A 23,607-nucleotide genomic window follows, 5' to 3' on the forward strand; every position below is an offset into this window, starting at 1 on the left:
CGTCAAGGGAATTGAAGCCCCTTAAGAGATGGCATGGACGTGTTCAATTACAAGGCAATGTTATTGGCACAACAGGGTAAGGTAACTAGTTTGTTGTTATGTTTATTTATCCACTATCAATTATGCATTCATGGAAATATGATGCAAGGGATTGCATGAAAAGAGACTGCCATGAAATCATGAAGAAGGCTCAGGTTGAGCTTTCCTTTGGAAGCACTAGGAACCATGGGGGTTGAGTCATGGTTTCTATTGTTAGTATTGTGCTTTTGGTCTTTTGTGATTTGCTTGTGCTTGATTTTTTAGTTTTGTTATGTCTAGTGCATGATCATGCCACTTTGTTTGTGGTGTCATATTGTTATTAGTTTTCATGGTTTTCTACTTGTTTGTTTCTTGTTCTTTCCTTTTAAATTTTGAGTCTTGGAAATTGGTTGTGAAAGAGGAAATTTAGTGGAGCTCACAGAGAGCTTAATGAAATCCAGTAGGCAATATAAGACTTAGATGAAGTCGATGCATGTATAAAGGAAGTTGAACGCAAGATTATGACAAGCAGTTGGACTAGTTGGGTCGATTGGTGTAAATGGATGATGGCAGGAGAGTTATTGGAAAGGTAATCAAGAAAAGGTAAGGTGAATGGATTTGAGGTGGAATATGCCCTGGCTATGTTGGGAATTGTTGTTCTCAATGTTGTGCTTGTTGTGAACAAATAAAAGGAGTTCTCTTAACCTTGACCTTATGATATCTGGTAATTATGTTAGGATCATGATTATGTTGATGTTTATATATGTATAGATGTATGCATGTATGTATGTTGTTCTCTAACAGGGTCGTCTTGGATTAGGGTTGTTTAATGCTAATTTATATATGTATATATGTGTGTGTGTATGTTTTTGTCTCACATGATCATGATTGTTTTATGCTAGTGTTTATGTATTTTTATATATGTATCCATGTATCTATGTCACTATATGACAGGATTGTCAGGGATCACTCATGTGGAGGAATGATTTCTTATGTAGGTGAATGGCATGAAGAGGTTCCTGGTCTTAAATTGGGAGGAGTAGCCCTGACAAATCTATGAGGTCAGTATCATGTGGTTATATGTTGATATTATGTGATTATATTATGTCTATATTATGGACAAGCTATACCAAGGGATACATCAGTGAAATGAAATCAATATGATCTATGACATGCTAGAATAACCATGGATGGCAGAGAGACACTCGAAGCAAGGTTGCTTGGTAGAGACAATGTAGATTTGGATGTGCAGTGCTACTATTGTGCATATGTTGTATATGTTGTACATGTTGCATCTGTGATGTTGTGCACATGCGGTGCTATGTATATATAATGTGTGTGTCCATGTTGTTTATGCAATGTTATGTACGGGGTGTACAGATAAGGTTGTGTGAATATTGCACATTCAGTGATGGGTATAGATAATGCTATGTACTTGTTAGATACGCAGTGATGTGTGCATATGGTGTTGTGCGCCTATTGGATATGCATTGTTTTGGACAGCTGATGTTATGTACATGTTGGATATGCAGTGCTATGTACATGTGGTGTTCCGTGCATGTTGTACATATGGTGCTATTTACATATGTTGTTGTGTGCATGTTTGTATAAATGGTGTTGTGTACATGTTGTACAAGTGGCATTGTGTGTGGGTGGTGTTGTGTACATGTCGTGCATGTGATGTTGTGTACATGTGGTGTCGTGTACATGTCATGCATATGGTACTATGTACATGTGGTATTGTGTACACGTTTTATAGATGGTGCGATGTACATGTGGCATTGTGTACACGTTGTGCAGGTGGTGTCGTCTACATGTGATGTTGTATACACGTTGTGCAGGTGGTATGGTGTACCAGTGGTACTGTGTACATGTGGTATTATGTGCATGTCGTACATGTTGTGTTGTGTACATGCGATACTATGTAAGTGCATTGTGTACTTGTGGTATCGTGACATGTGTACTCGGTATGTGTACTTTATGTAATACATGTAATGTGTTGTGTGTCAGGTGTAGATGCATGTATTTCATAGTATTGTATGTCGTGTGTGGTTGTATATGTGTGATGCACACTAGATGTATGTGCACATGGTTGAGGAGAAGCCACTGGGTGTTTGTCGGGTGTGGCAACCGATTCGGTGTGCGTACAAAATAAGGACAAAGGTAGAAGCTAAGAGTTGACTAAAGGATAAGTATCTGTATTTTATTTCAGCTTTATTATGCATGTCATTTATGGTTCTAGTCTATGATTGTTACATGTGATCTATGATTCTGGTTTATGATGGTTACATGTGATTTATGATTTTGATCTATGATGGTTGTGTTTTGAGCTAACCTAATGTGATATGTTTATACATAATAATTGATCAAAGATGCTAGTTTGACTTGTTGTGATAGGAAGTAAACAAGATTACAAGAATATCTTATTAACGAGCTACAAATGAGGTATGATGTGAATTTATTTCAATTTATTTTGAATCTAATGGAAGTTATGTGCTTGGTACAGGAAGCATGAAATGCCTGGTTGGGTGGTTGAAACTACCTACAATAATTAGCAACAACAACAAAAGAAATTGGAACAAGCAGCAGTATGTTGATAAAGCACTTTAGGAGTAGGACCATTGTGGGACATTGGTACCCAATAGTGTCCATTGATTTCCATGAGCATGTTATGACCGATATGATGGTTTTGAGACAGGTATATGCCTTGGTTGTTTAACCTTCCAATGCGAGGAAGCCTTGCCAAGGGATGGATCACTCGGGATAGGGGATATTGGGGAACTTGGAAGGTGAATGACTGCATGGAAGGGGGTGACCGGATTGCCCGAGGGACTGTGTAGATGTCCCTTCCTAAATTATTTTGGAACATGAATAATTTCTATATTTTGGGGTCAATTTTGGAGGTGATGGGGCCCATTCGTTTTTTATTAGGAGAAGTTATTTTTTTGTGGTTAAGTTAGACATGGGGGCCATCCACACTAGGGAAAGACACACTTCCTAGTTCGGTTTGCATGAAGGTGGTTAAGTTTTGCATTTAGGTGGTTAAGTGAGGGCCCACGATGGAGGTAAAATTGGAGGGAAAATTGTTCCACGAAATCTATATAAGGAAGGTAGCTCTCCTCATTTCATTCATCTTATTGGAGTATATTGCTTTCTCTTTGGTTGCTCGAGCTGCTTAGCCGAGTCACTGGTTGTTTAACACAAGTTCTTTATGTAGAAATTTTGAATAATATGATACTTATTCAACAGAGATTATCTCGATTATACACTATTGCAGAAAACATGCATAATACATAACCTCCTCTACGTTGATCATCAATTTACAGAAGCAGAAACAATAACATGCGCAGATAGAAGCATCAATCACACATATCAACAAAGTATTTTCCCAGGGAAAGCATCTCGCTAAAAACCCCAACTATCTGTATATTATATTGATTGAATCATGTAACAATACATAGTACAATACTCCTCACAAGTACTCAGTACTATCTCCACATGTTACACACAATACAGCTCAGATCTGCTCTCCAAATCTCCCCTGCTGCTTGCCTGCCTCCACTACACAATACCTGCCAGAGAATGAATGAGAATGGCTGATCCAAACTCCTATTTACCTTGTGAAAATCACCCACACTTTAAATCACGTGAGCACAAGCTATATTTCACTTGTTATTGGCCCGCACTACGCAGATATCATTGGAATAACTCAATCCCATGCATGTGCAAAATCTCATGCACAACTGATAGCAATCTCAAACTCTAACACCTGTCTCCACTGAATTGTACATGCACTGAGTTAATTGATGTATTCTTCAGTTGCATTATGAGTTAATAATTAGTGAATTAATTGATAGCTAATTCACACAACTCATCACTTAATCTATTAATCAGTTAGACTAAATACAACTAGTTCAACTAAGTCAAACTAAACACAACTCCATTAGCTGCTCATCCAACTCCACAGAACTCAACCACATGAGTTCTAACTGATGTCCTGCATACAATAGCTCAACTAACACATAATAAAACGTATTTCCTTCTGACAGCTGCATGTGCCACATCTGTAGCTCAAACTAAAGTGCTCCAATAGGATAAGATAAAGTTTATAGTCTAAATATTATTATGAGACAATAATATTTGACTTTTCTATTTTTGACTAGCAGTCTAAAAATAGACTCTGATCACTCCTGCTGTGGTCACTCCTGCTGTGATCACTCCTGCTGTGATCCAAAAATAGACTTTGCGCCATAATTTGCCTACGGGACCACTTAGTGAAGGCGACTCCTTTCCACTAAGCTCCATCATCTTGTTGCATTCTCAACAAGCATTTCTTGTTGCACACTTTTCAACACTCCCTCTCAACAAGAAAGGCTTCCTCTCAAACCCAATCTTGTAACTCTGGAATGTTCTGCATGCAACACATCTGCCCGGTCCACTTTGCTCCAACAACACTTGGAACAAAAACACTCCCAACTGACCACTCTGTTGGGCTAGGAACATACTCTGATGCTGAAGCTCTACCTGCTGCTGACAAGTGCTCCCTCTCTAACATCTGCGCTACTGCAACATCTCCATGCATCTCACACCATTGCACACCTCTCTGTGCCACCTAGCACTGTGCAAGACACTTGTGCTTCTCACATTGTTGCAGCCTGCATGCTATGCGCTGTCCTGGGATTCCCTGCACTGTCGCTCTCTCTGTCGCTCCATCCGCATCTGTCTCTACCCAGTTAGTCAGTTCCTGCTACTCCACATCAGGGCTCCCGTAGCAAGGTCTCATCCAAGAGGTTGGGTACCTCAAGGATCCTGCCCCTCCTCCTTGGGACGATCAATCCACATCACCCCGCCTCCTACCTGGAGGTATGGCTGCATGCGATCCCTCAACCCACCTGGCTCGAAGTTTCCCCCTACTGGAGGTCTTTGCATAAATAGATGTCTCTACTCGATCTCCTCTCAGCTTCCCTTGTTGTGGCTGCTCCACAACCTCCTGAAGCTGTTGCACCAATCGTGGCTCCTCCACAATCGTCTGAGACTTCTTCTGGCTCTGCATGTTGAGAGGTAATATACGCTCCCTCTCAACCACCAAGTCTCCATTAGTTGCCTCACTGCTCAAGGCTTTGCATGCATCTTGAACTCAAGAGCATACAGGTTCTTGACCCGTGAACCAATCTGCTTCACCTGTCTAATGATGATGTGTCTAAGGAAAACCTTTCCCTTACTAAAGACTACATCATAGCCTCTGTCTTCCAGCATCGCAATCGACACCAAGTTTCTCTTCAGTCCTGGTACATACTTGACATCGGTCAAGGTAAGGCGAGCTCCATGCTCCCTCTGAAAAATAACAGTGCCTGCACCTGAGACACTATACTTCTCATCATTACCCATCCCTATGAGTATCTGGAGATCTTTCTCCTCCAAAGTACTGAACAAACTTTTGTCACCGGTCATGTGGAAAGAAGCTCCACTGTCAAGAAACCAACCACTTCCCACCATGGATGAAACCATGCACGCGAAGAGTGTGAAATCCAACTCAAACTATGAAGCAAGTGCCTCACCTTTAGATCCTTCCCTGGATCCCTTCTTGGATTTCTTCTTTGGGAAATTAGTAGCATAATGGCCCAACTCATGGCAACGAAAGCATCTCACCTTCGACTTGTCAACCTTCTTCCCATCATTGAAAGAACTGGATTCGGAAAGAGAAACCTTCCCCTTCCCCTTCTTCACCTTACTCGCTAAGGCACAGTTATCCTCATCATGCATAGATGAAGAACTGTCTCTGGTGTGCCGTCTAATATCCTCTTGCACAAGATCTGACCAAAGTCTCTCCCATCCTGGCAATTTCTCCCTTCCATTCACCGAGTCCTAGTAGCTATGCCAACTCTTAGGAAGGCCAAGGAGTGCTAGACTCACCATATCCTCATCCTCAACAGTTACCCCCACACTTCCCAACTCATCCCGGCATTGGGTGAACTTCGTGAGATACTAGGGCATACTGTCTCCATTCTCCCACTTAATGTTTCCGAGTTTTATCCTTGAGCGCAATTCCATAGCTCAAAAACTTAACCGCTTCTGATCTAAAATTCGTGGGAACAAAGTATTTCTCGTACAGAGATCAACTGTATGGGAATTCACTGGATATATCACCTTCCAAAAGAAGGATGAATCCAAAGGCTACCTGGCTTGATTATGGACTCTGCCTGAAGAAATAAAATGTAAACACTTTCTGAATAATAGATCTGATGATCAATCCTGCTTTGATATCCTGTAAAACTTTTTCTACAAATCAACCAGCTCTGATACCATGTAGAAATTTTGAATAATATGACACTTATTCAAAAGAGATTATCCCGATTATACACTATTGCGGAAAACATGCATAATACATAACCTCCTCTACGTTGATCATCAATTTACAGAAGCAGAAACAATAACATGTGCAGATAGAAGCATCAATCACACATATCAACACAGTATTTTCCCGGGGAAAGCATCTCGCTAAAAACCCCAACTATCTGTATATTATATTGATTGAATCATGTAACAATACATAGTACAATACTCCTCACAAGTACTCAGTACTATCTCCACATGTTACACACAATACAGCTCAGATCTGCTCTCCAAATCTCCCCCGCTGCTTGCCTGCCTCCACTGCACAATACCTGCAAGAGAATGAATGAGAATGGTTGATCCAAACTCCTATTTACCTTGTGAAAATCACCCACACTGTAAATCACCTGAGCACAAGCTATATTTCACTTGGTATTGGCCCACACTATGCAGAGATGATTGGCATAACTCAATCCCATGCATGTGCAAAATCTCATGCACAATTGATAGAAATCTCAACCTCTAACACCTGTCTCCACTGAACTGTACATGCACTGAGTTAACTGATGTATTCTTCAGTTGCATTATGAGTTAATAATTAGTGAATTAATTAACAACTAATTCACACAACTCATCACTTAGTCTATTGATCAGTTAGACTAAATACAACTAGTTCAACTAAGTCAAACTGAACACAACTCCATTAACTACTCATCCAACTCCACAGAACTCAACCACATGAGTTCTAACTAATGTCCTGCATGCATAGCTCAACTAACACATAAGAAAATGTATTTCCTTCTGACAGCTGCATGTGCCACATCTGTAGCTCAAACTGAAGTGCTCCAAGAGGATAAGATAAAGTTTATAGTCTAAATATTATTATGAGACAACAATATTTCACTTTTCTATTTTTGACTAGCAGTCTAAAAATAGACTCTGATCACTCCTGTTGTGGTCACTCCTGCTGTGATCACTCCTGCTGTGATCCAAAAATAGACTTTGCGTCATAATTTGCCCGCGGGACCACTTAGTGAAGGCGACTCCTTTCCTCTAAGATCCATCATCTTGTTGCATTCTCAACAAGCATTTCTTGTTGCACCCTTTTCAACACTTTAGGTGAAGAGCTCACCCTTTCTTCGGGGGAATTCGAGTGCCACCCTAGGAAGGTTTTCTTCATTTCTTCAGGAGTAGGATCACATTGTGATTCCTAGCAGTAGCATTCCCTTCTAGGCTGTGCATATTACTAGGGGATGCAATGGAGAGGAGGTCGAGTTCATTGGTGGTGCTTAGCTGTGGAGATTTGACGTGAGCTTTTCCGAATAGGAGGCTAGGGAGGATTTTCAGCATCTAGGAGACTTTGGGAGCTGATTGAGCTTTTGGCTTGGCAGTGTGACTTTCGCACTACCTGGGCTAGCGCAGAGGTAGTGTGTGGGAGCTCATTTGGTGGGTAGAGTATCAGTCCTTGAGACTAAGATTTGCTGTGGAGATTAGAGGAGATATTTGGAGTGGTGTTTTCTTCCATTTCAAAGCTTAGAAGAGGACTTTGTGGTCATTCCTTGCAAGCCATATTTCTAGAGTTGTTTGGAGGGTGTGAGCCATAAAAGAGGTCGAATTTGGGAGGTCAAAATATTGCCAAACCATTTCCACGTTTTTCTGGATTTTTGACAAGGATCCCAGATATAAAGTTTTAGAATTTTTGAGCACCAAAAGTGGGGTTTTCATCCATATCTTTGCAGCAGACAATGTAGAATTGTTGGGGATTGCAGAGTGCCTTTGGGGGTCGATTTTGGGAGGTCAAAATCAAGCCAAACCATTTCTGGGTTTGTGTGGGTTTTGGCCAAGTAGTTTGTGGTTGAATTTTCAACACTTTTTGAGCATCTGAGGCAGGGTTTTTGCAGATCCTTTCCAACCAACAATTGTGGTTAGTAGGAGACAACGCAAATCATTAGAGGAGCAGTTCTTTCCAAAATTGAGATTAATGTTTGACACTTGAGTTCTGTCAAGCTTGCCCTTGAGGTAAGCCCAAGTACATTTTCCACACTATTGTACTTGCTCCACTCTATTAATAAAATGGCTTAGATGGTTCACATTTCTATTGTGTTTTGAGCATTTGTTGTTCGTTTAATTTTTCTGTGTATGAATCACATTTTCTTTCCTATATCACTATCTGTTCCAAATTTTCTTCATTTGGGACATTACAAGGGATGTTGGGGAACGTGGAAGGTGAGTGACTGCACAGAAGGTGGTGACCGGATTGCCTGAGGGACTGTGTAATAGAGAAGGGAAGGTTTCCTGTTTTGGTTATTAGCATTGCCATATGGAATCATATGCACATTGGGTGTGCGCCATGGAAAAATGAGTCAGTAATTGTTCGCTGTGAGGAATGTGGCGCAGGATTGTAGCACTGGACATTGGATGCAGACTTTGACTTTTGTAGTGGATTTTAGACTTCTTAGGAAGGAGGTGAATCCTGGTACTACTTTGAGGGTGGAGGTGTGAGCCTCTGGATTCCCTTGTTGTGGATGCAGGCATCATATCCTTTTATTTGTTGGTTGAGAAAATGTGCATATGTGTATATTATTGTAAATATTGTATCGAGCTGGTTTATAAATCTCCATAGACAGTATGGTTATTTGTTGGTTGAAGCAAATGTGCTTAAGTATATGTGGTTGTTATTATAAATACTGTAATGAGATGGGTTATAAATCTCCATTAAATGGCATGTTTTTCATGTTTTAGCAGATGGTCATTGTAAATATTGCAACGAGATATGTTATAAAGCTCCATGGGCAGTATGTTTTGTTTTCAGTGGTCTTGCTAGTTATAGGTGTCATTAAACACCGAGGATGGTGTTTCCCCATGGGGGAGGGTTTCTATAACATCCCTGGTTAAAAATCCATGTAAAATATGTAAGACCACGGTCATGTGACACATATTCCAAGCTGAATGGTGGGCAAAACATCCTAGTGGGTGTTCATTTGGTTTATTATGGCTAAGGAAATTAGCAAAGGCTTTGGAAAGGCATGAGGCATTAATTGGCATATTATTTATGAAATAAAGGAAATTAGCAAAAAAGGAAGGTGAAAGGTCACAGGTTGCATGTGAGGAGGAAAATGAAGGAAAGTAATGGGAAATGAAGAAATAGAGGCCTCATTAATAAAAATCCTTTTGAGGATTAGTGGTCAGACTTGGTCAGTGTAAGCTTGGGCAGTTCAGTTTTGGAGCTCTCTCTATTCTCTCTCTCTCATACTCTTGGATACTTAGAGTTTTCTTGGAGAATTCTTAGATGGTGTGGCATACTTTTTTTAGAGCAAGAAGGCAAAGGAAGAGCAGGAAAGCGCAAGAGGACATCAGGATCAACAACTATAGCAGGATTTTCTTGTAGGTACCGAGTTGAATGTATGTTTTTCTCACTAGTTTTGGCATGCATGACATATGCATGTGGTTTTTTGGTTATGATTTGTCATGGGCATGGAGGATTTATTGGATTGAGAGTGGATTTTCCTAGCCTTTCCATTTCCTAGATAGCCATGGAGATTGTTGGTTTATTTTCTTGTTTTTTTTTGTTGGTTCTCATGTTTCCTTAGCTTGGGTTGAGTTATTAGTTCCTGGAAGCCCTGGTTGGACAAACACTCTAGAAGCCCTGTAACAACTTGGGTTGAGTTACTAGTCCTGGAAGCCTTGGTTGGACAAACGCTCTAGAAGCCCTTGGTGGGTTGAGTTACTAGTCCTGGAAGCCTTGGTTGGACAAACACTCTAGAAGCCCGACGACAACTGTGGGTTGAGTTACTAGTCCTGGAAGCCTTGGTTGGAACAAATGCTCTGGAAGCCTTGGAAGGCTTGGATGGAGACCAATCTAATGAAGGTTTTGTGATGTTCAACCATGAGGTGGAATCATTGTTTGAAGGGTTGAGGTGGTTTGGCCTCTAGAAGCCCTGGATGGTTTTGATTGGTGAGTTTTATGAGATCCCACATTCATGCTTGGAATATGGCATGGGGGTGAATGAATGAAGAGATAATTGGTTTAGCCATTCTACGGTTGGGTATAACGTGCTAGTCCCATACTAGGTTGGATCTTGCATCATTAATATGAGGTTATTTCTCATTTTTATCTCATGAGTATTACATTGGTTTATATGTGGATTCTATGGCTATTGTCTCCTTGGTATTTCTGTTATTATTATGTTGGTTATGAATATGTATTATGATTGTGGCTATGCATGGCTTCCATCATGTTTTTACTTGTATATGAGTGAACAATGTAACTATGGCGTAATGTATGAAATTGTAGCTAAAATGATAAGGAAACAATGCCTCATAGCAAATCTCAAATAAGTAATACCCCTATGCTTATATATGTTGTTTACACCTATAGATTACATATTTATGATATGTTTGAAAAAATGCTTGTCATGGCTAGTAGAGGTCCATTTAAGGTCTTATTCAAGTAATTTCATTAGTACTGTTATTTCCATGTTATCTTATTGTTCTGAAGATATCATTCAATTTTGGGTAGTGACTTAAACTCTGGTCCTGAAAAAGTGGCTCAAATCCTGGGGACGTTGCCATAGCATTGTACAAAATAGTCTCTAGACGCTGGCTTGTAGGAATGTGAGAGAATTCAGAGGTCTATGGACACTAGCATGCCCATAGCATGAGAGCGTCTAGAGGTCAAGTGGTCCAAAATCTTAGTGGGACCCAGGGGCTGGCTAGCAAAAAGGTTGGGTTGGTTCCTGAGGGTCCTAATGTTGATGTTGAATGTCTGAATGGTGTGTTTTCATCGGTTCCACTTTCTTAACGTGACTTAGTGTTGGAAATAATACTGAGAGGGGGGGGGAATCAGTATTATCAAGTCAATAAAACTTTTTCATTTCCATACTCTGATTCATATATGCTGCTTCAGTTAAGAACACCCACGTATATTCAGTGAACTTATGATTTAGTTAATTGATCTTCAATGAGTGCATTAGAACATTATCAACCATATTAACAGCAAGCAGGTGCAGTAAAATAGAACAGATCATCACACATGAACGCCATGATATAAGGTGGAAACCCAATGTGGAAGAAAACCGCCTGCTGCAAGTCATCTCAATCTTCTTCTTAATAAGAAAATCCTTTTACAATATTTTTGTATTGGTGCAGTCTTATACCAGTACGCAGGCTTCTACCTGTAGAGAGCTACAACCCTCTCTCGTTCTCCAGTCCCTCTTGGAAGGGAGCTACAACTCCCATAGTTCTTGTACTAGCCGATCCATTTACTAGTACGCAGGCTGCTACCTGCTACAATGATCCAAAGTTTTCAACTGCTACTAGAAGGGAGCTACCACTCCCCCTTAGCTCTTGTACTAGCTAAGATACTAGTACGTAGGCGCCGGCCTACAATCTTCTCTCCTCCAGGTACCATGTTTCATACATTTTCAGACTGGATACTCCTGAAGCACAACACATAATCTGAAAGGCCACGTTTCATCAAAATATCATTGAAGCACATAATCAATCAATCTTCTGAATCACCCAATCACCAGATCAAGGATAATATGTGTGTTAGCAACCCAATCTAGTCCATTAGATCACATAAATATGAGTCATTATGATCCTGATCCATTATTAGATCTCATCCATCAACACAATCAATCAAACTGAATATGTAGAATACTGACACCATTAAACAGTCATCAGAACACATCAACAACCTGAACCACCTGTAACTTTAAACATCATAGCTCAAATGGTATACGCTATTACAATGAACCAAACCTGCGTACATACGCGCTTTCACCAAAGCCAACCCGCGTACAGATCTATAAATATTCAACAATGACTTGCAGTGATTTCAAACTTAAGTTATACCCAATTCAGATCATTACAAGCGTTAGTATACAGATCTAGAATAAGCATAATCAACTATATAGAGATAGTTCATTTCAAGCAATTTGATCCCGATCTATCCTTAGATCTTGTTCTCCATCAACCGATGAGATCACTCTTTAGCTTAGATCCAGATTTGCACCATAACCCAATCACAGTATTCCAGATCTAGCACTTTATCAGATATTCAATAATTCAGATGATGCTTTGCCGAATGATCTCCTTCCTCTTTTATAGTCTTAGGCCTTTCACAATACCACGGTCCAAAACCATAATAACACAGTACCACGGACCCAATACTTGGGATCAACATTTTTGGATGCAATACCACGGACCAAAACCATAGGATCAAAAATTGTCAGACTAACACCATGAACCAACCATGAAAGTGCGTGAGATTAACACTTTTGGATGTAATACCACAGACCAAAACCATAGGATCAAAAACTATCGGACTAATACCATGAACCAATCATGAAAGTGCGTGAACTTTTCTCTTGCATGAAGGGAACTTTTCTCTGCATGAAAGTGCGTGAACTTTTCTCTACATGAAAGAAACTTTTCTCTGCATGAAAGTGCGTGAACTTTTCTCTACATGAAAGAAACTTTCATCTTCATGAAAGTGCGTGAAATTTTCTCTAAATGAAAGAAACTTTTATCTTCATGAAAGTGCGTGAACTTTTCTCTACATGAAAGAAACTTTTATCTTCATGAAAGTGCGTGAACTTTGTTGCACTATAATTTATCATCTGAGATGAGTGGGTTGCCATCAAGTACAACATATGTATCATAATGCCAACACTTAGGAGGTCGAATCATATCATACTGGCCTCTCGTCGCATGTTTACCTTGGTTGGCTAGTTGCTTGGGTAGATGTAGGAGGAGGGTGTTGCACTAGAGCTTTGGGATTGGGCGGGACCCACACATGTTTAGAAAGGCTCATACATTATAATACATAAATGGGGATTCTTGTTGTGTTTGATAATATGAATACATATCATCCATACCACAGATGGTGAGTGGGGTTGAGTCATTTGATTCTCATGTCACATGGTGAACAATCATCCGAGCAAGCATGCAAGTGTACACTTGTACACATGCCCCATCGCTTCTCGCCTTGGTTGGTGGGCTATTCTAGTTTGAAATTTGAATTACATTGAGCGGATGTGATGCCTTTGAAGACTTGGTTTAAAATTCTATTTGTTTGCTTTTAACTATAATTGAGAGTTGTGTTCTCGCCTTTATTTAGCAAACGAGCAAATAATAACTTCTTTGAGGCTATACCCCGGTGCACTCACTGCCATGGAACTCGCTCATAAAGTGTGAAATTCTGAAAATGGAGTTAGTGGAAATCATAAGTGTAACAACAAATGTCACGAGAATAGAGCTAGAGCTATTATATAGGTTTCATGAGCTAGTAAAAATGGTAGACGAAATTGCCAGGTTAACGGATTCAAAAAAAAGCCTATCAACCTAAATATAAACATGATCTCACCATTCAAATAATGAAGTTTAAAATACAGAAAAATAGAAATCATTAATACTTTGGCTAAAATATTTATGATAAAATAATTAAAATAAAACTTAAGCTAAATACAATGTTGTTCCAGTTAATATGCAATGAGAAAGTAGTTCAAATTGTTGGAATTAAACACGAAATGTCAAAATGGTTTTTATATATATATATATAATTAATTAATTAATTAATTTTAGCAGAAAATATATAAATAAATATGTAATAAAATAAATATTCAACAGTTTCATTTAAAAAGTGTTATGGTAAATGTAACGAAATTACTCATTGCTTTTCATGGTTTAGTAAAAAGTAAATAACCGTTGTCATGCTCTTACCACCTTCTCGCAGTTACTGTTTCTTCTCTTTTGAATTAAATGTACTGCACACTGAAACCTTTTGAATTTTGGCTTGTACTCAACGTAATATATTTCCACGTATATGCTAAAATGATGATATGCTTTAGTATTTTTTTGGCTAAATATTGTAAACAAACCCACAAATAATCCCAACGAACTCACCGCCATGGCACTCACTCGCAGAATGTGAAGTTCCGAAAATGGAGTTAGAGGAAATCATTGGTGTAACCACAGATGTCACGAGAATGTGTTATTGTACATGTGTCATGAGCTAGTAAAATTGGTAGATGAAATTGCGAGGTTAACAGATTCAAAAGAAAGGTTTATAGGCCTAAATATCTATTATAAAAAATTACAATGTTTAATATTTTAAAATAAAAAATTTGGTTACACACACTGTGAGTGAAAAATATTCTTAATTTTTTTTAATAATTTTAAATTGTGATTCAAATTGTAATTACAAAAGAGAATCTTATTTATTGTCGTGTTGATTTTATTTTATTTTATTTTTTTATCGCATCATGATTTAAAATTGAATTGTGAAAATATATAATATAGGTAAAGTTTATTAAGGAAAATGATTTAACCAAATCCATTAAATAACAAAAATTAGCAAGGAAAAAATATTGAGAAAATCACCAAAGGAGAAATCATTGTAATAAAATAAATAATTTTTAAAAAAACTGATTATTATAACAAACTATTTATTTAACATTAAATTTATACTCATCTAAATTCAACAAGAAATAAATACTCTATGGCAGAATTTAATTTATATACCTATTATATTAAAAATTATATAATCTTTTGCAAAATAACATTTAGATCATAGTAATCAGTTTCCAAAAGTTCAGTAGGTTTCAAAAAGTTTGGGATTTCAAATAAAATTTGTAGGCTTGAAGAAAGGTGCAGAAATATGTAACCTACAAAATCATACTTCTAAATGATAGACCACGAGGAGCTTGACTAACAGATTCAGAGTGGGTAGTGATATTCCCTTCAGCAGGGTTCAATTCCCTCCCAAGTGTATGGAATGTTTCACCCCATGAAATAGTGGCGTTGTCACAGAGACATTAAATAGGGCCAGATATGGCATTTGTCATACGGTGCAGCAATGCATCCCACCTTTTGACAGGTATTGGCACCTGAGTGTAAGGAAGCATCCTGTGATACTCTTTCATACTTCTAATGATACGTATTACCCAGAAATTAAAATTATCAACAGTGTAGTACATAAATATACAGAAAAGTAGTAACTTGAAATATGCAAAAGTCTCAACAATAACAAATTCAGAGTATCCATAGTTCAAAGAAATAGCTGAGAGTTAAAATGGAAATTTAAACATCTACAAAATCATTGGAGGCATAAGTTAGAACCTTGGGCACGAAACATCTCTGATGGATCATAGGTTTGTTGTTTGGTCTGGGGTTGTATGTTACAGTAGATTGAGACTCTTGACCAATATTATGCATCTTATTTCAAGCAAAGAATGCCTGTCTGATTACAATACGTGTTTTAAGGCTCCAAGTCGGGGATTGCACGTTAGAATGGACTGAGACTCTTAACCAGCATTATGTATGTTTGGCATGTATTAAGGGTTCAATTCAGAGTTGAGATTGTATAAGCCATTTACAGAGGAGGGTAGGTTCAAATAAATTTAGGACTGATCCACGTTACTTTCCCACAACATTCTTCTGCAGCACTTTGTGAAGTTAAAAACACAAAACTTTAACTAAAATCTATAGCGTTTGACTGTTTCTTTTACGATCTTGTGACTTAACTGATAAGAAGGTCGGAAGCAGCCCTTATTTTGATTAATCAAATTAAGGTTCGGCGTTTCGTTGCCACCAATGGATAAAAAGCAATACACTACAGGCGACAATTTCGTAATGTCTTATTGCGAATGTAGATATACATCCTTGGAAAATAATGATAATGAAATCAATCCAAAAACCAAAATAATAAAGTTAATATGTAGCATTACATAACGGAACTATTTAGACATGAGGGAAAAAACAAATATCCCTGTTAAAAATTGTCTACTATCTTTTATATTAATATATACTCTAAACAGGTATGAGCCATAGAAAAGACAACTCTTGTTATAATATCTGAATGGCTAATCCCTGTTAAGGGTTGTCTTATGTCTCATCTATACACAACTCGTTAAGGCGATTAGCCACAAGTATATTCTATAGACAAGGCAACTCTCTTATATAGGAAAGAGCTCTGGTTATAATATCTTAGTAGCTACTCTATGTTAAGAGTTGTCTTGTGGCAGGCGCACACATATATAACTCTTTACAGGCAGGGACTAGCCAAGCATATTATATGTATTCTGCAAAAATAAGAATATATAAAGAGTAGCTATTAAGAGCTCTGTAAAAACATTATCGAAACTCAACAAACCAAAAACCATTACAGAGTTCTTAAGCGAAATAAACTTATGTGTCTTCATAAATCCTAAAGATAGATAAGCCAGTAGGATAGGGTTTTAAGAAGACGGACAGAAAAAGAAAAAGAAAAAGCGATGGCAAACAAAATAGTTGCTGAAATCAACAAAAATTTATCGAAAGAAACCCTTTGGCAAATACCTCAGAATCCTTCGCGGATGCTTAAAACTTCGAAAAAGAAAGGTGTAACAAATTGCACAAATCGAAATACGTTTCATATTTAGCTTGCTCTGTCAAAATGATACTCTTAACATGAATAAACTATTTAAATGCAAAATACTTACATATGTATTTAGTTGGTGAACAAAACTTGAGAAATTGTTGTGCTTGATACTCTTAACATGAATAAACTATTTAAATGCAAAATACTTACATATGTATTTAGTTGGCGAACAAAACTTGAGAAATTGTTGTGCTTGAAGTAATTCGGCAATAAATCTCTGGCGAATTCTGCAGGCCGCCAAACAATAAACGTTGTACCCGCTTCATTCCATGAAATTATATCATCCGTGTTCGAATCATCCACCAGCTGATATGTCTTAATTATATCATCCGTGTTCGAATCATCCACCAGTTTTCAGAATTAAGAATTTAATTAACAAACTTTGGCAGCAGAATAGCTCTGCAGTTGTCCTGCCTCAGGAGTGTCTGAGGTGTGAGCACTATGTGGCAACAGCTACTTATTTCAGTTGCATCTTCCTGTGTGTTGGAACATTGTTGGTAGAAGCAAAAATGCTAGCAGCAGCCAGTTCTGAAGACCTAAATGCCTGTATCAATTAAAATCCAATAAATGATATAGTGTAGCAGATTTCTTCTAGGAGCTTCTTGGTATTCAAACAAACAAAGTATATCATTATCACTGTTATTAAAATCCATCTTGTATTCAAAGCCATGCTCATCTTCTTGGGTCTGGATGTTGTTGTTTGGATGGATCAATCATCAAACAGTGTAATTGACAACTATGGAGATGTGGGCCTTGATAATAAAATTGTTTTAAAAGAATGGTATCTCATTCTCATCTTCTTGCTAACCTTCATTCAAATATTTATTTTAGCTGTCTTTTGCATTTTCCTGTGCGTTAGGAATAACTCCTCCTCCAACAACAATCACACCAACAACCCCTACTACCCCAATCACAACCCCTACCACCCCAACAGTTACCCCTTACACCCCTCCCTCAACACCTACCACAACAACACCGACAACCAGCTCAAGCCAAAGTTGGTGTGTAGCAAAGCCTGGTACCCCTGATTCAAGCTTGCAGGTTGCTCTGGACTATGCTTGCGGGCTTGGAGGTGCAGACTGTACAGCAATTCAACAAATTGGCACGTGCTATAACCCAGATACTGTTTTTTTTCATGCTTGCTATGCTTTTGACAGCTACTACAAGAAGAATGGCATGGCCCCTGGTACTTGTGACTTTGCTGGCAATGCAATTGTGACTACTCAAGATCCAAGTAAGCTATATGCCCTTATGCGAAGTTTGTTTTTTGCCCCCTGTTTTTCTTTTCATTGAATTTCTCAGTTTATATGGATTCCTATGGTCCTGTGGTGATGATAAACGTTTTACCCACTTTTACATAGTTTGTTGTCTACTTGTTTTGTTTCACTGCGTCAACTTCTTGGATACCTTCCGTTGAGTCTCATCTTTACATTGTGTTAGATGATAGTTGAGTTGCATTCTTATGATTCATCTACCCACTTCCATGCCTGGTTGAGCTCATCTGAATGCAAAGACATCCTCCGCTGATATACATTTTCCCATTGTAGGTTCCACCATGATAAGTAAGTGACATGATTATAGACCCATTTCCTGCCTGTTGTCTGTCTTAAAACTGCATGCAACCTTCAAATGTAAACACTCGTTATGGATAACTTGTATTGTTCAGGATATTTCCTTTTGGTTTAATGATGGAACTGTGTGATGTATTAACAGAGAGTTATATTTGTAGGCAATCTGCTCTTCTGCATACAACATAACTTTCATTTATGCCTGGATATATTGCATATTATTTTTTTCTTTATTGATTTTGTTATGAGAAGCTAAGGTTATGCATACTAAGTTTCCTTTATACCCACTCTGTCTTCTGCAAATTTTACTGTTCCAGTTTATATGAATATAAAAGACATTTTTGTTTTTTGTGCACCGTTTTGGTTCTGCTAGATTCAAGATATTTGACTGTGATTAATATGCTTGACATTATACATTTTCGAAAATCTTCCCTTCATGGGTTAACATGATATACAAATTGAGCCTTGAAATTGTGTGAGACTGGAGAATGCATTGCACTCATGCAAATCTTCCTTTATGGATTTTGTGATGACAGGTACTGGGACATGCACATTTCCACAAAGGTATATACTGGATTTTTGATATATTTTATGTTATATCTCAGCTTATAGTTTTGTAGCATTCTGATTTTTCCAAATTACTTGCAGCAGTAGCAGTTCATCACTTCTTAATACAAGCATACCTGCATCTGGTGGCTTGGGTGGTACTAGTATTCCACCAACGTCGGGCAATAATGGTGATGCAACATCCATATTCTTCTGTGTTCCTGTTTTCTTTGCTTTGTTTTCTTTGATTGTATCTATGATGGTCGGAAAACAGCTTTAGATGATATCGATCTCTATTGGGTGAATCGAGGAGAAACATCAAGATGTTTTAGTTGGAATAGCTAGTGTAGACAGAGAGCTAGAGGATGTACAGGAAAAAATCTTCGGAGTTCGATCCCATTTGTCCCAACATTTTTTTTGATGTAATGGGGGGAACGCTAGGAGAGACTTTGAAAATGGGTACACCAGTGAAGTTCAGGTAATTCTTTCACTTTGTAGGAAAGAGAGGTTAAATATAGTTGGTATGCAGGTTTCACTGGGACAAATTGGTTCCACATTTTTTAGTTCACTATCAAGTAAAAGCTTTACAAGAGCAAACAATTGTCCATTTTCTGCAGCGTCCTGATTTCATGCTATACTCCTTAGTTTTCGGAATTAAGAATTTAATTAACAAACTTTGGCAGCAGAATAGCTCTGCAGTTGTCCTGCCTCAGGAGTGTCTGAGGTGTGAGCACTATGTGGCAACAACTACTTATTTCAGTTGCATCTTCCTGTGTGTTGGAACATTGTTGGTAGAAGCAAAAATGCTAGCAGTAGCCAGTTCTGAAGACCTAAATGCCTGTATCAATTAAAATCCAATAAATGATATAGTGTAGCAGATTTCTTCTAGGAGCTTCTTGGTACTCAAGCAAACAAAGTATATCATTATCACTGTTATTAAAATCCATCTTGTATTCAAAGCCATGCTCATCTTTTGGGGTCTGGATGTTGTTGTTTGGATGGATCAATCATCAAACAGTGTAATTGACAACTATGGAGATGTGGACCTTGATAATAAAACTGTTTTAAAAGAATGGTATCTCATTCTCATCTTCTTGCTAACCTTCATTCAAATATTTATTTTAGCTGTCTTTTGCATTTTCCTGTGCATTATCGGTGGGGATGTATTTTTCACCGGAACCAACAGCTATATCTAAATACCCAATTGCCTGGTCATATGTTGTTAACACAACATAATGGTAATAGTGCAGTAGTTTTTTCTTAATAGATATTGGCATTTAAGCAAAGAGTGTGGACTGGACACCATTTAGAAGCAGGCATGCATGCAATGGAGTATTAATATGTAAATTGTGTGTGCAGGCGAGTGCCATTAAATTTCTATTATGAACTCGTTGCAGTGGGAGATATTTTTATAAGAAAAATTGCAGCCTTGTCGGACAGTTCTTGCTTTATTGTTTCATTGCTTATACATGGATATTCAGCTCATACAAAAGGTTGTATCGATCTGGTTGGTATTGAGAGTACTTGGTCTCAGGTTGTATCGATCTGGTTGGTTTTCAGAGTACTGGGTCTCAGGCCTTTTGCAGTTTGGTTTGCCTTTCATAATTTTTATGATGTAGAACTTTCATTCTGTATCAAGTAGAACTATCACTCTGCAAGTACAGTTTTACTATTAGCTTTGTAAATATTTTTCCTTAGCAATAGCTTATGGCTTGGACAAGAAGGGTGGAGAGGAAAATATTGTTGTTTTTGATCTTGGCGGTGGCACGTTTGATGTCAGTGTTCTAACTATTGACAACAGAGCTTTTGAGGTTTTGGCTACAAACGGTGATACCCATCTTGGAGGTACTCTGTCTGAACTCTGTCTGGCAATTTTACATTATGAATTTGAATACGTGAACAGTTTTACATTATGAATTTGAATACGTGCATGTTGGCTATGATTTACTTTTTTGGTTGGCTTTCGAGCTTTGAACTTACCAGGATGTACACTAATATGCAGGTTAGGACTTTGATCAAAGGATAATGGAATATTTCATCAAATTGATCAAGAAAAAACACGGAGAGGATATTAGTAAGGATAGCAGAAATGAAATAAGACATTCAATGTGTTCCTTGTAATATAGATATAAACAAAACATCTAAAGACAATAATTGACATGGAATGGTAAATTATGTATTTAGTACTATTATAATAATTAACCGTCACTATATTCATTTAACTGATGATAAGCTTGTCTATATTATTTTATGCTGGATTTCTTTTCGATTATATTCATTTAACTGATGATAAACTTGTCTATATTATTTTATGCTGGATTTCTTTTCGATTTGGTGGTGGACTTTTAGACAATAATTGATCTGGAATGGTAAATTATGTATTTAATTCTATTATAATAATTAACTGTCACTATATTCATTTAACATTTAAATGATGACAAACAAATGAATATCTGACTGTTTTTATTATATTATATTTTAAATCTTACAGACATAAAATTCAGTTAAAGCTCAGCAATACATTTCATTTAAATGCTTATATGTGGTTATTAAACTTTTGAGAAACAGGCCAATAAACCAATATTCTGGGGCACCTTGGCATTCTCGCTTCCTTGTGCAACTTCGTTTTTAAAATTTGTTTCTTATAAAGGTTAAAAGGATTTGTTGGTATTGGGTATGGGTGCGGGTTTATTGTTTTGAAATTGGGGATTTATTTCGTATATAGAAATGTCAATACCTCTTACGTATATAAATATAATATTTCCTTGATTGAATGTACGCAGAAACTATGTGGCCTTCTTTTTCCTATCAAATATAATTATGTTATGTTGAGGCATTCCACTTCTTAAATGTGTTGGGTCTCTTTGTTTTTATTTTGTAAGTTAGTTTATGTGATGCTTATTTTTTTAAATGTGAAACACATTAATTATATTAATCAAAAAAATGAATTAATTTAATTAAATCAAAAGGAAGATGTTTATAGAAAAATGAAAGTTAAATAATAAGGTCAAATTTAATTATTTCAAATAATATTAATAATAAATTAAAAATTAAATTAAATTAAATAAATAAATTGAATAAAAATTAAATAAATATGAAATAAAGGAATACATCAAATCTCGCTAGCACAATTGGTTAAGGATGGGCCTCGTCAGCAAGGCCACCCAGGATCAAACCTCATGGGGGGTGATTGTGCCTTGTGCTAGGGGGAGGATACATGCTAAAATATCCAGTCAGCTAAGGGCTGGTGTGGCCCAGGCTGCGTGCGGTCCCCGAGTGACTTTAACGACTTAGATGCCCCTAGGTCATAGCTCCTCAAGCCACAGGTCAAGCCTGGAGGATCACAAACAACTTGACAAACAAACAAAAAATGAAATAAAGGAATACCATAAATTCTGATTAAATAAGTAAATAATTATTATAAAAACTTAGGAGGACAAGGCAAGGATCCAACACCTGCTAATACTCCAACCAACATCTCTATTCAGATTGATATGCCTCCTTTCAATTTCCAAGGCCTCCCTAAACTTACGATGATGAAAATGATCATTCCTTGTAATGACCCTAGCCTATTCAAGGCAGATGTGATGTTTTGTCTTTTCCGCATGTTCTGCCAAAGCGAAGGAGTGGGACCTTCCATTTTTTATGTCAGTTGTGTGATCATGAATTCTGTAATTAATTGAGCGGCCAGTTTCACCAATGTACGAAGTCCCAAAGGAGCATGGGATGACATAAACACCTTTTCCATCTTTAGGGTTCACAAGGTCCTTCACTAGTCTTAGGGAGCTTCAGATAGTGTTTAGGGGCCTAAATGTCGAAGGAACTTTATGCTTCTTCGGGATCTTAGCAATCTTATCAGTGGTTCCTTGGATAAACGGAAGATGTACCCCTAAAAACTAATTTTTAAGATATTTTTTAATCCTATGACCTTTTTTAGCCTTAAGGAAGGCTATAAGACACCGCTGCCTACTATAACCATTCTTATTAAAAACATTAAGGAGATGGGTGTTTTCATCATTGAGGTGGTTTTCATTAGAAACTCGTAATGCCCGAGTGGCTAAGGTGTTGAGAACACCTAACTTTTGATCGAGGAAATGATGTGAATTAGCATGAAGATATTGTCCAATGTGAGTTTTCTTTCGAAAAACCTGGTAGGAGAAAGAAACATCATCTCTTTTTTAAATGGGAACGTCAAGGAAAGGTAGGATGCCATCGATTTCACATTCCATAGTAAATTTTATGGAACTAGATTGATTGTTAAGATGCTGGAAAAAGAGCTCCAACTTTTCCCGACCAGGAGACCAGATGACACAAGTGTCATCCACAAACCTTTTCCAAAGCTTAGGTTGGAATAGAGTTGAGTACAAGGCCTTAGATTCAAATTCCTCCATGAATAAATTAGCCACAACTGGGGAAAGAGGGGAACCCATGGCAACGCCAAAAGTTTGTTCATAAAATTCACCTACAAAACTTAAGGAAGTAGAAGTAAGACGGATTTCAACCAAATATGTTGTATCTATATCAGTAATGCACTTGATGACTTCAATCGCCTCGTTAACGGGGATATTAGTGTACAAGGAGACCACATCAAAACTCACCAAATTATCACCTAGATCCAGACTTATACCCTTTAATTCGTTGACAAACGAAGATGAATCTTTGACAAAGGATTCAGTCCAGCCAATAAGAGGTTTTAGCTTATTGGCTAGAAACTTAGCA

The 23,607-nt window shown here is 37.7% G+C and overlaps 1 protein-coding gene across 1 annotated transcript; it reads left to right on the plus strand.

The window, feature by feature from the left end:
- Positions 1-33: 33 nt before the first annotated feature.
- Positions 34-19,624, plus strand: LOC149140328 (uncharacterized). The gene is made up of 4 exons (XM_089450951.1): positions 34-76; positions 17,634-18,008; positions 18,879-18,906; positions 18,991-19,624. The coding sequence occupies exons 1-4, from the start codon at positions 34-36 to the stop codon at positions 19,166-19,168; spliced, it is 624 nt and encodes a 207-aa protein (XP_089307077.1). The 3' UTR covers positions 19,169-19,624.
- Positions 19,625-23,607: the final 3,983 nt, after the last annotated feature.

Source organism: Pinus tabuliformis, chromosome X (assembly GCF_031772625.1).
Source record: "Pinus tabuliformis cultivar Carrire ecotype Pingquan chromosome X, CPIR1, whole genome shotgun sequence".
Taxonomy (NCBI): Eukaryota; Viridiplantae; Streptophyta; class Pinopsida; order Pinales; family Pinaceae; genus Pinus; species Pinus tabuliformis.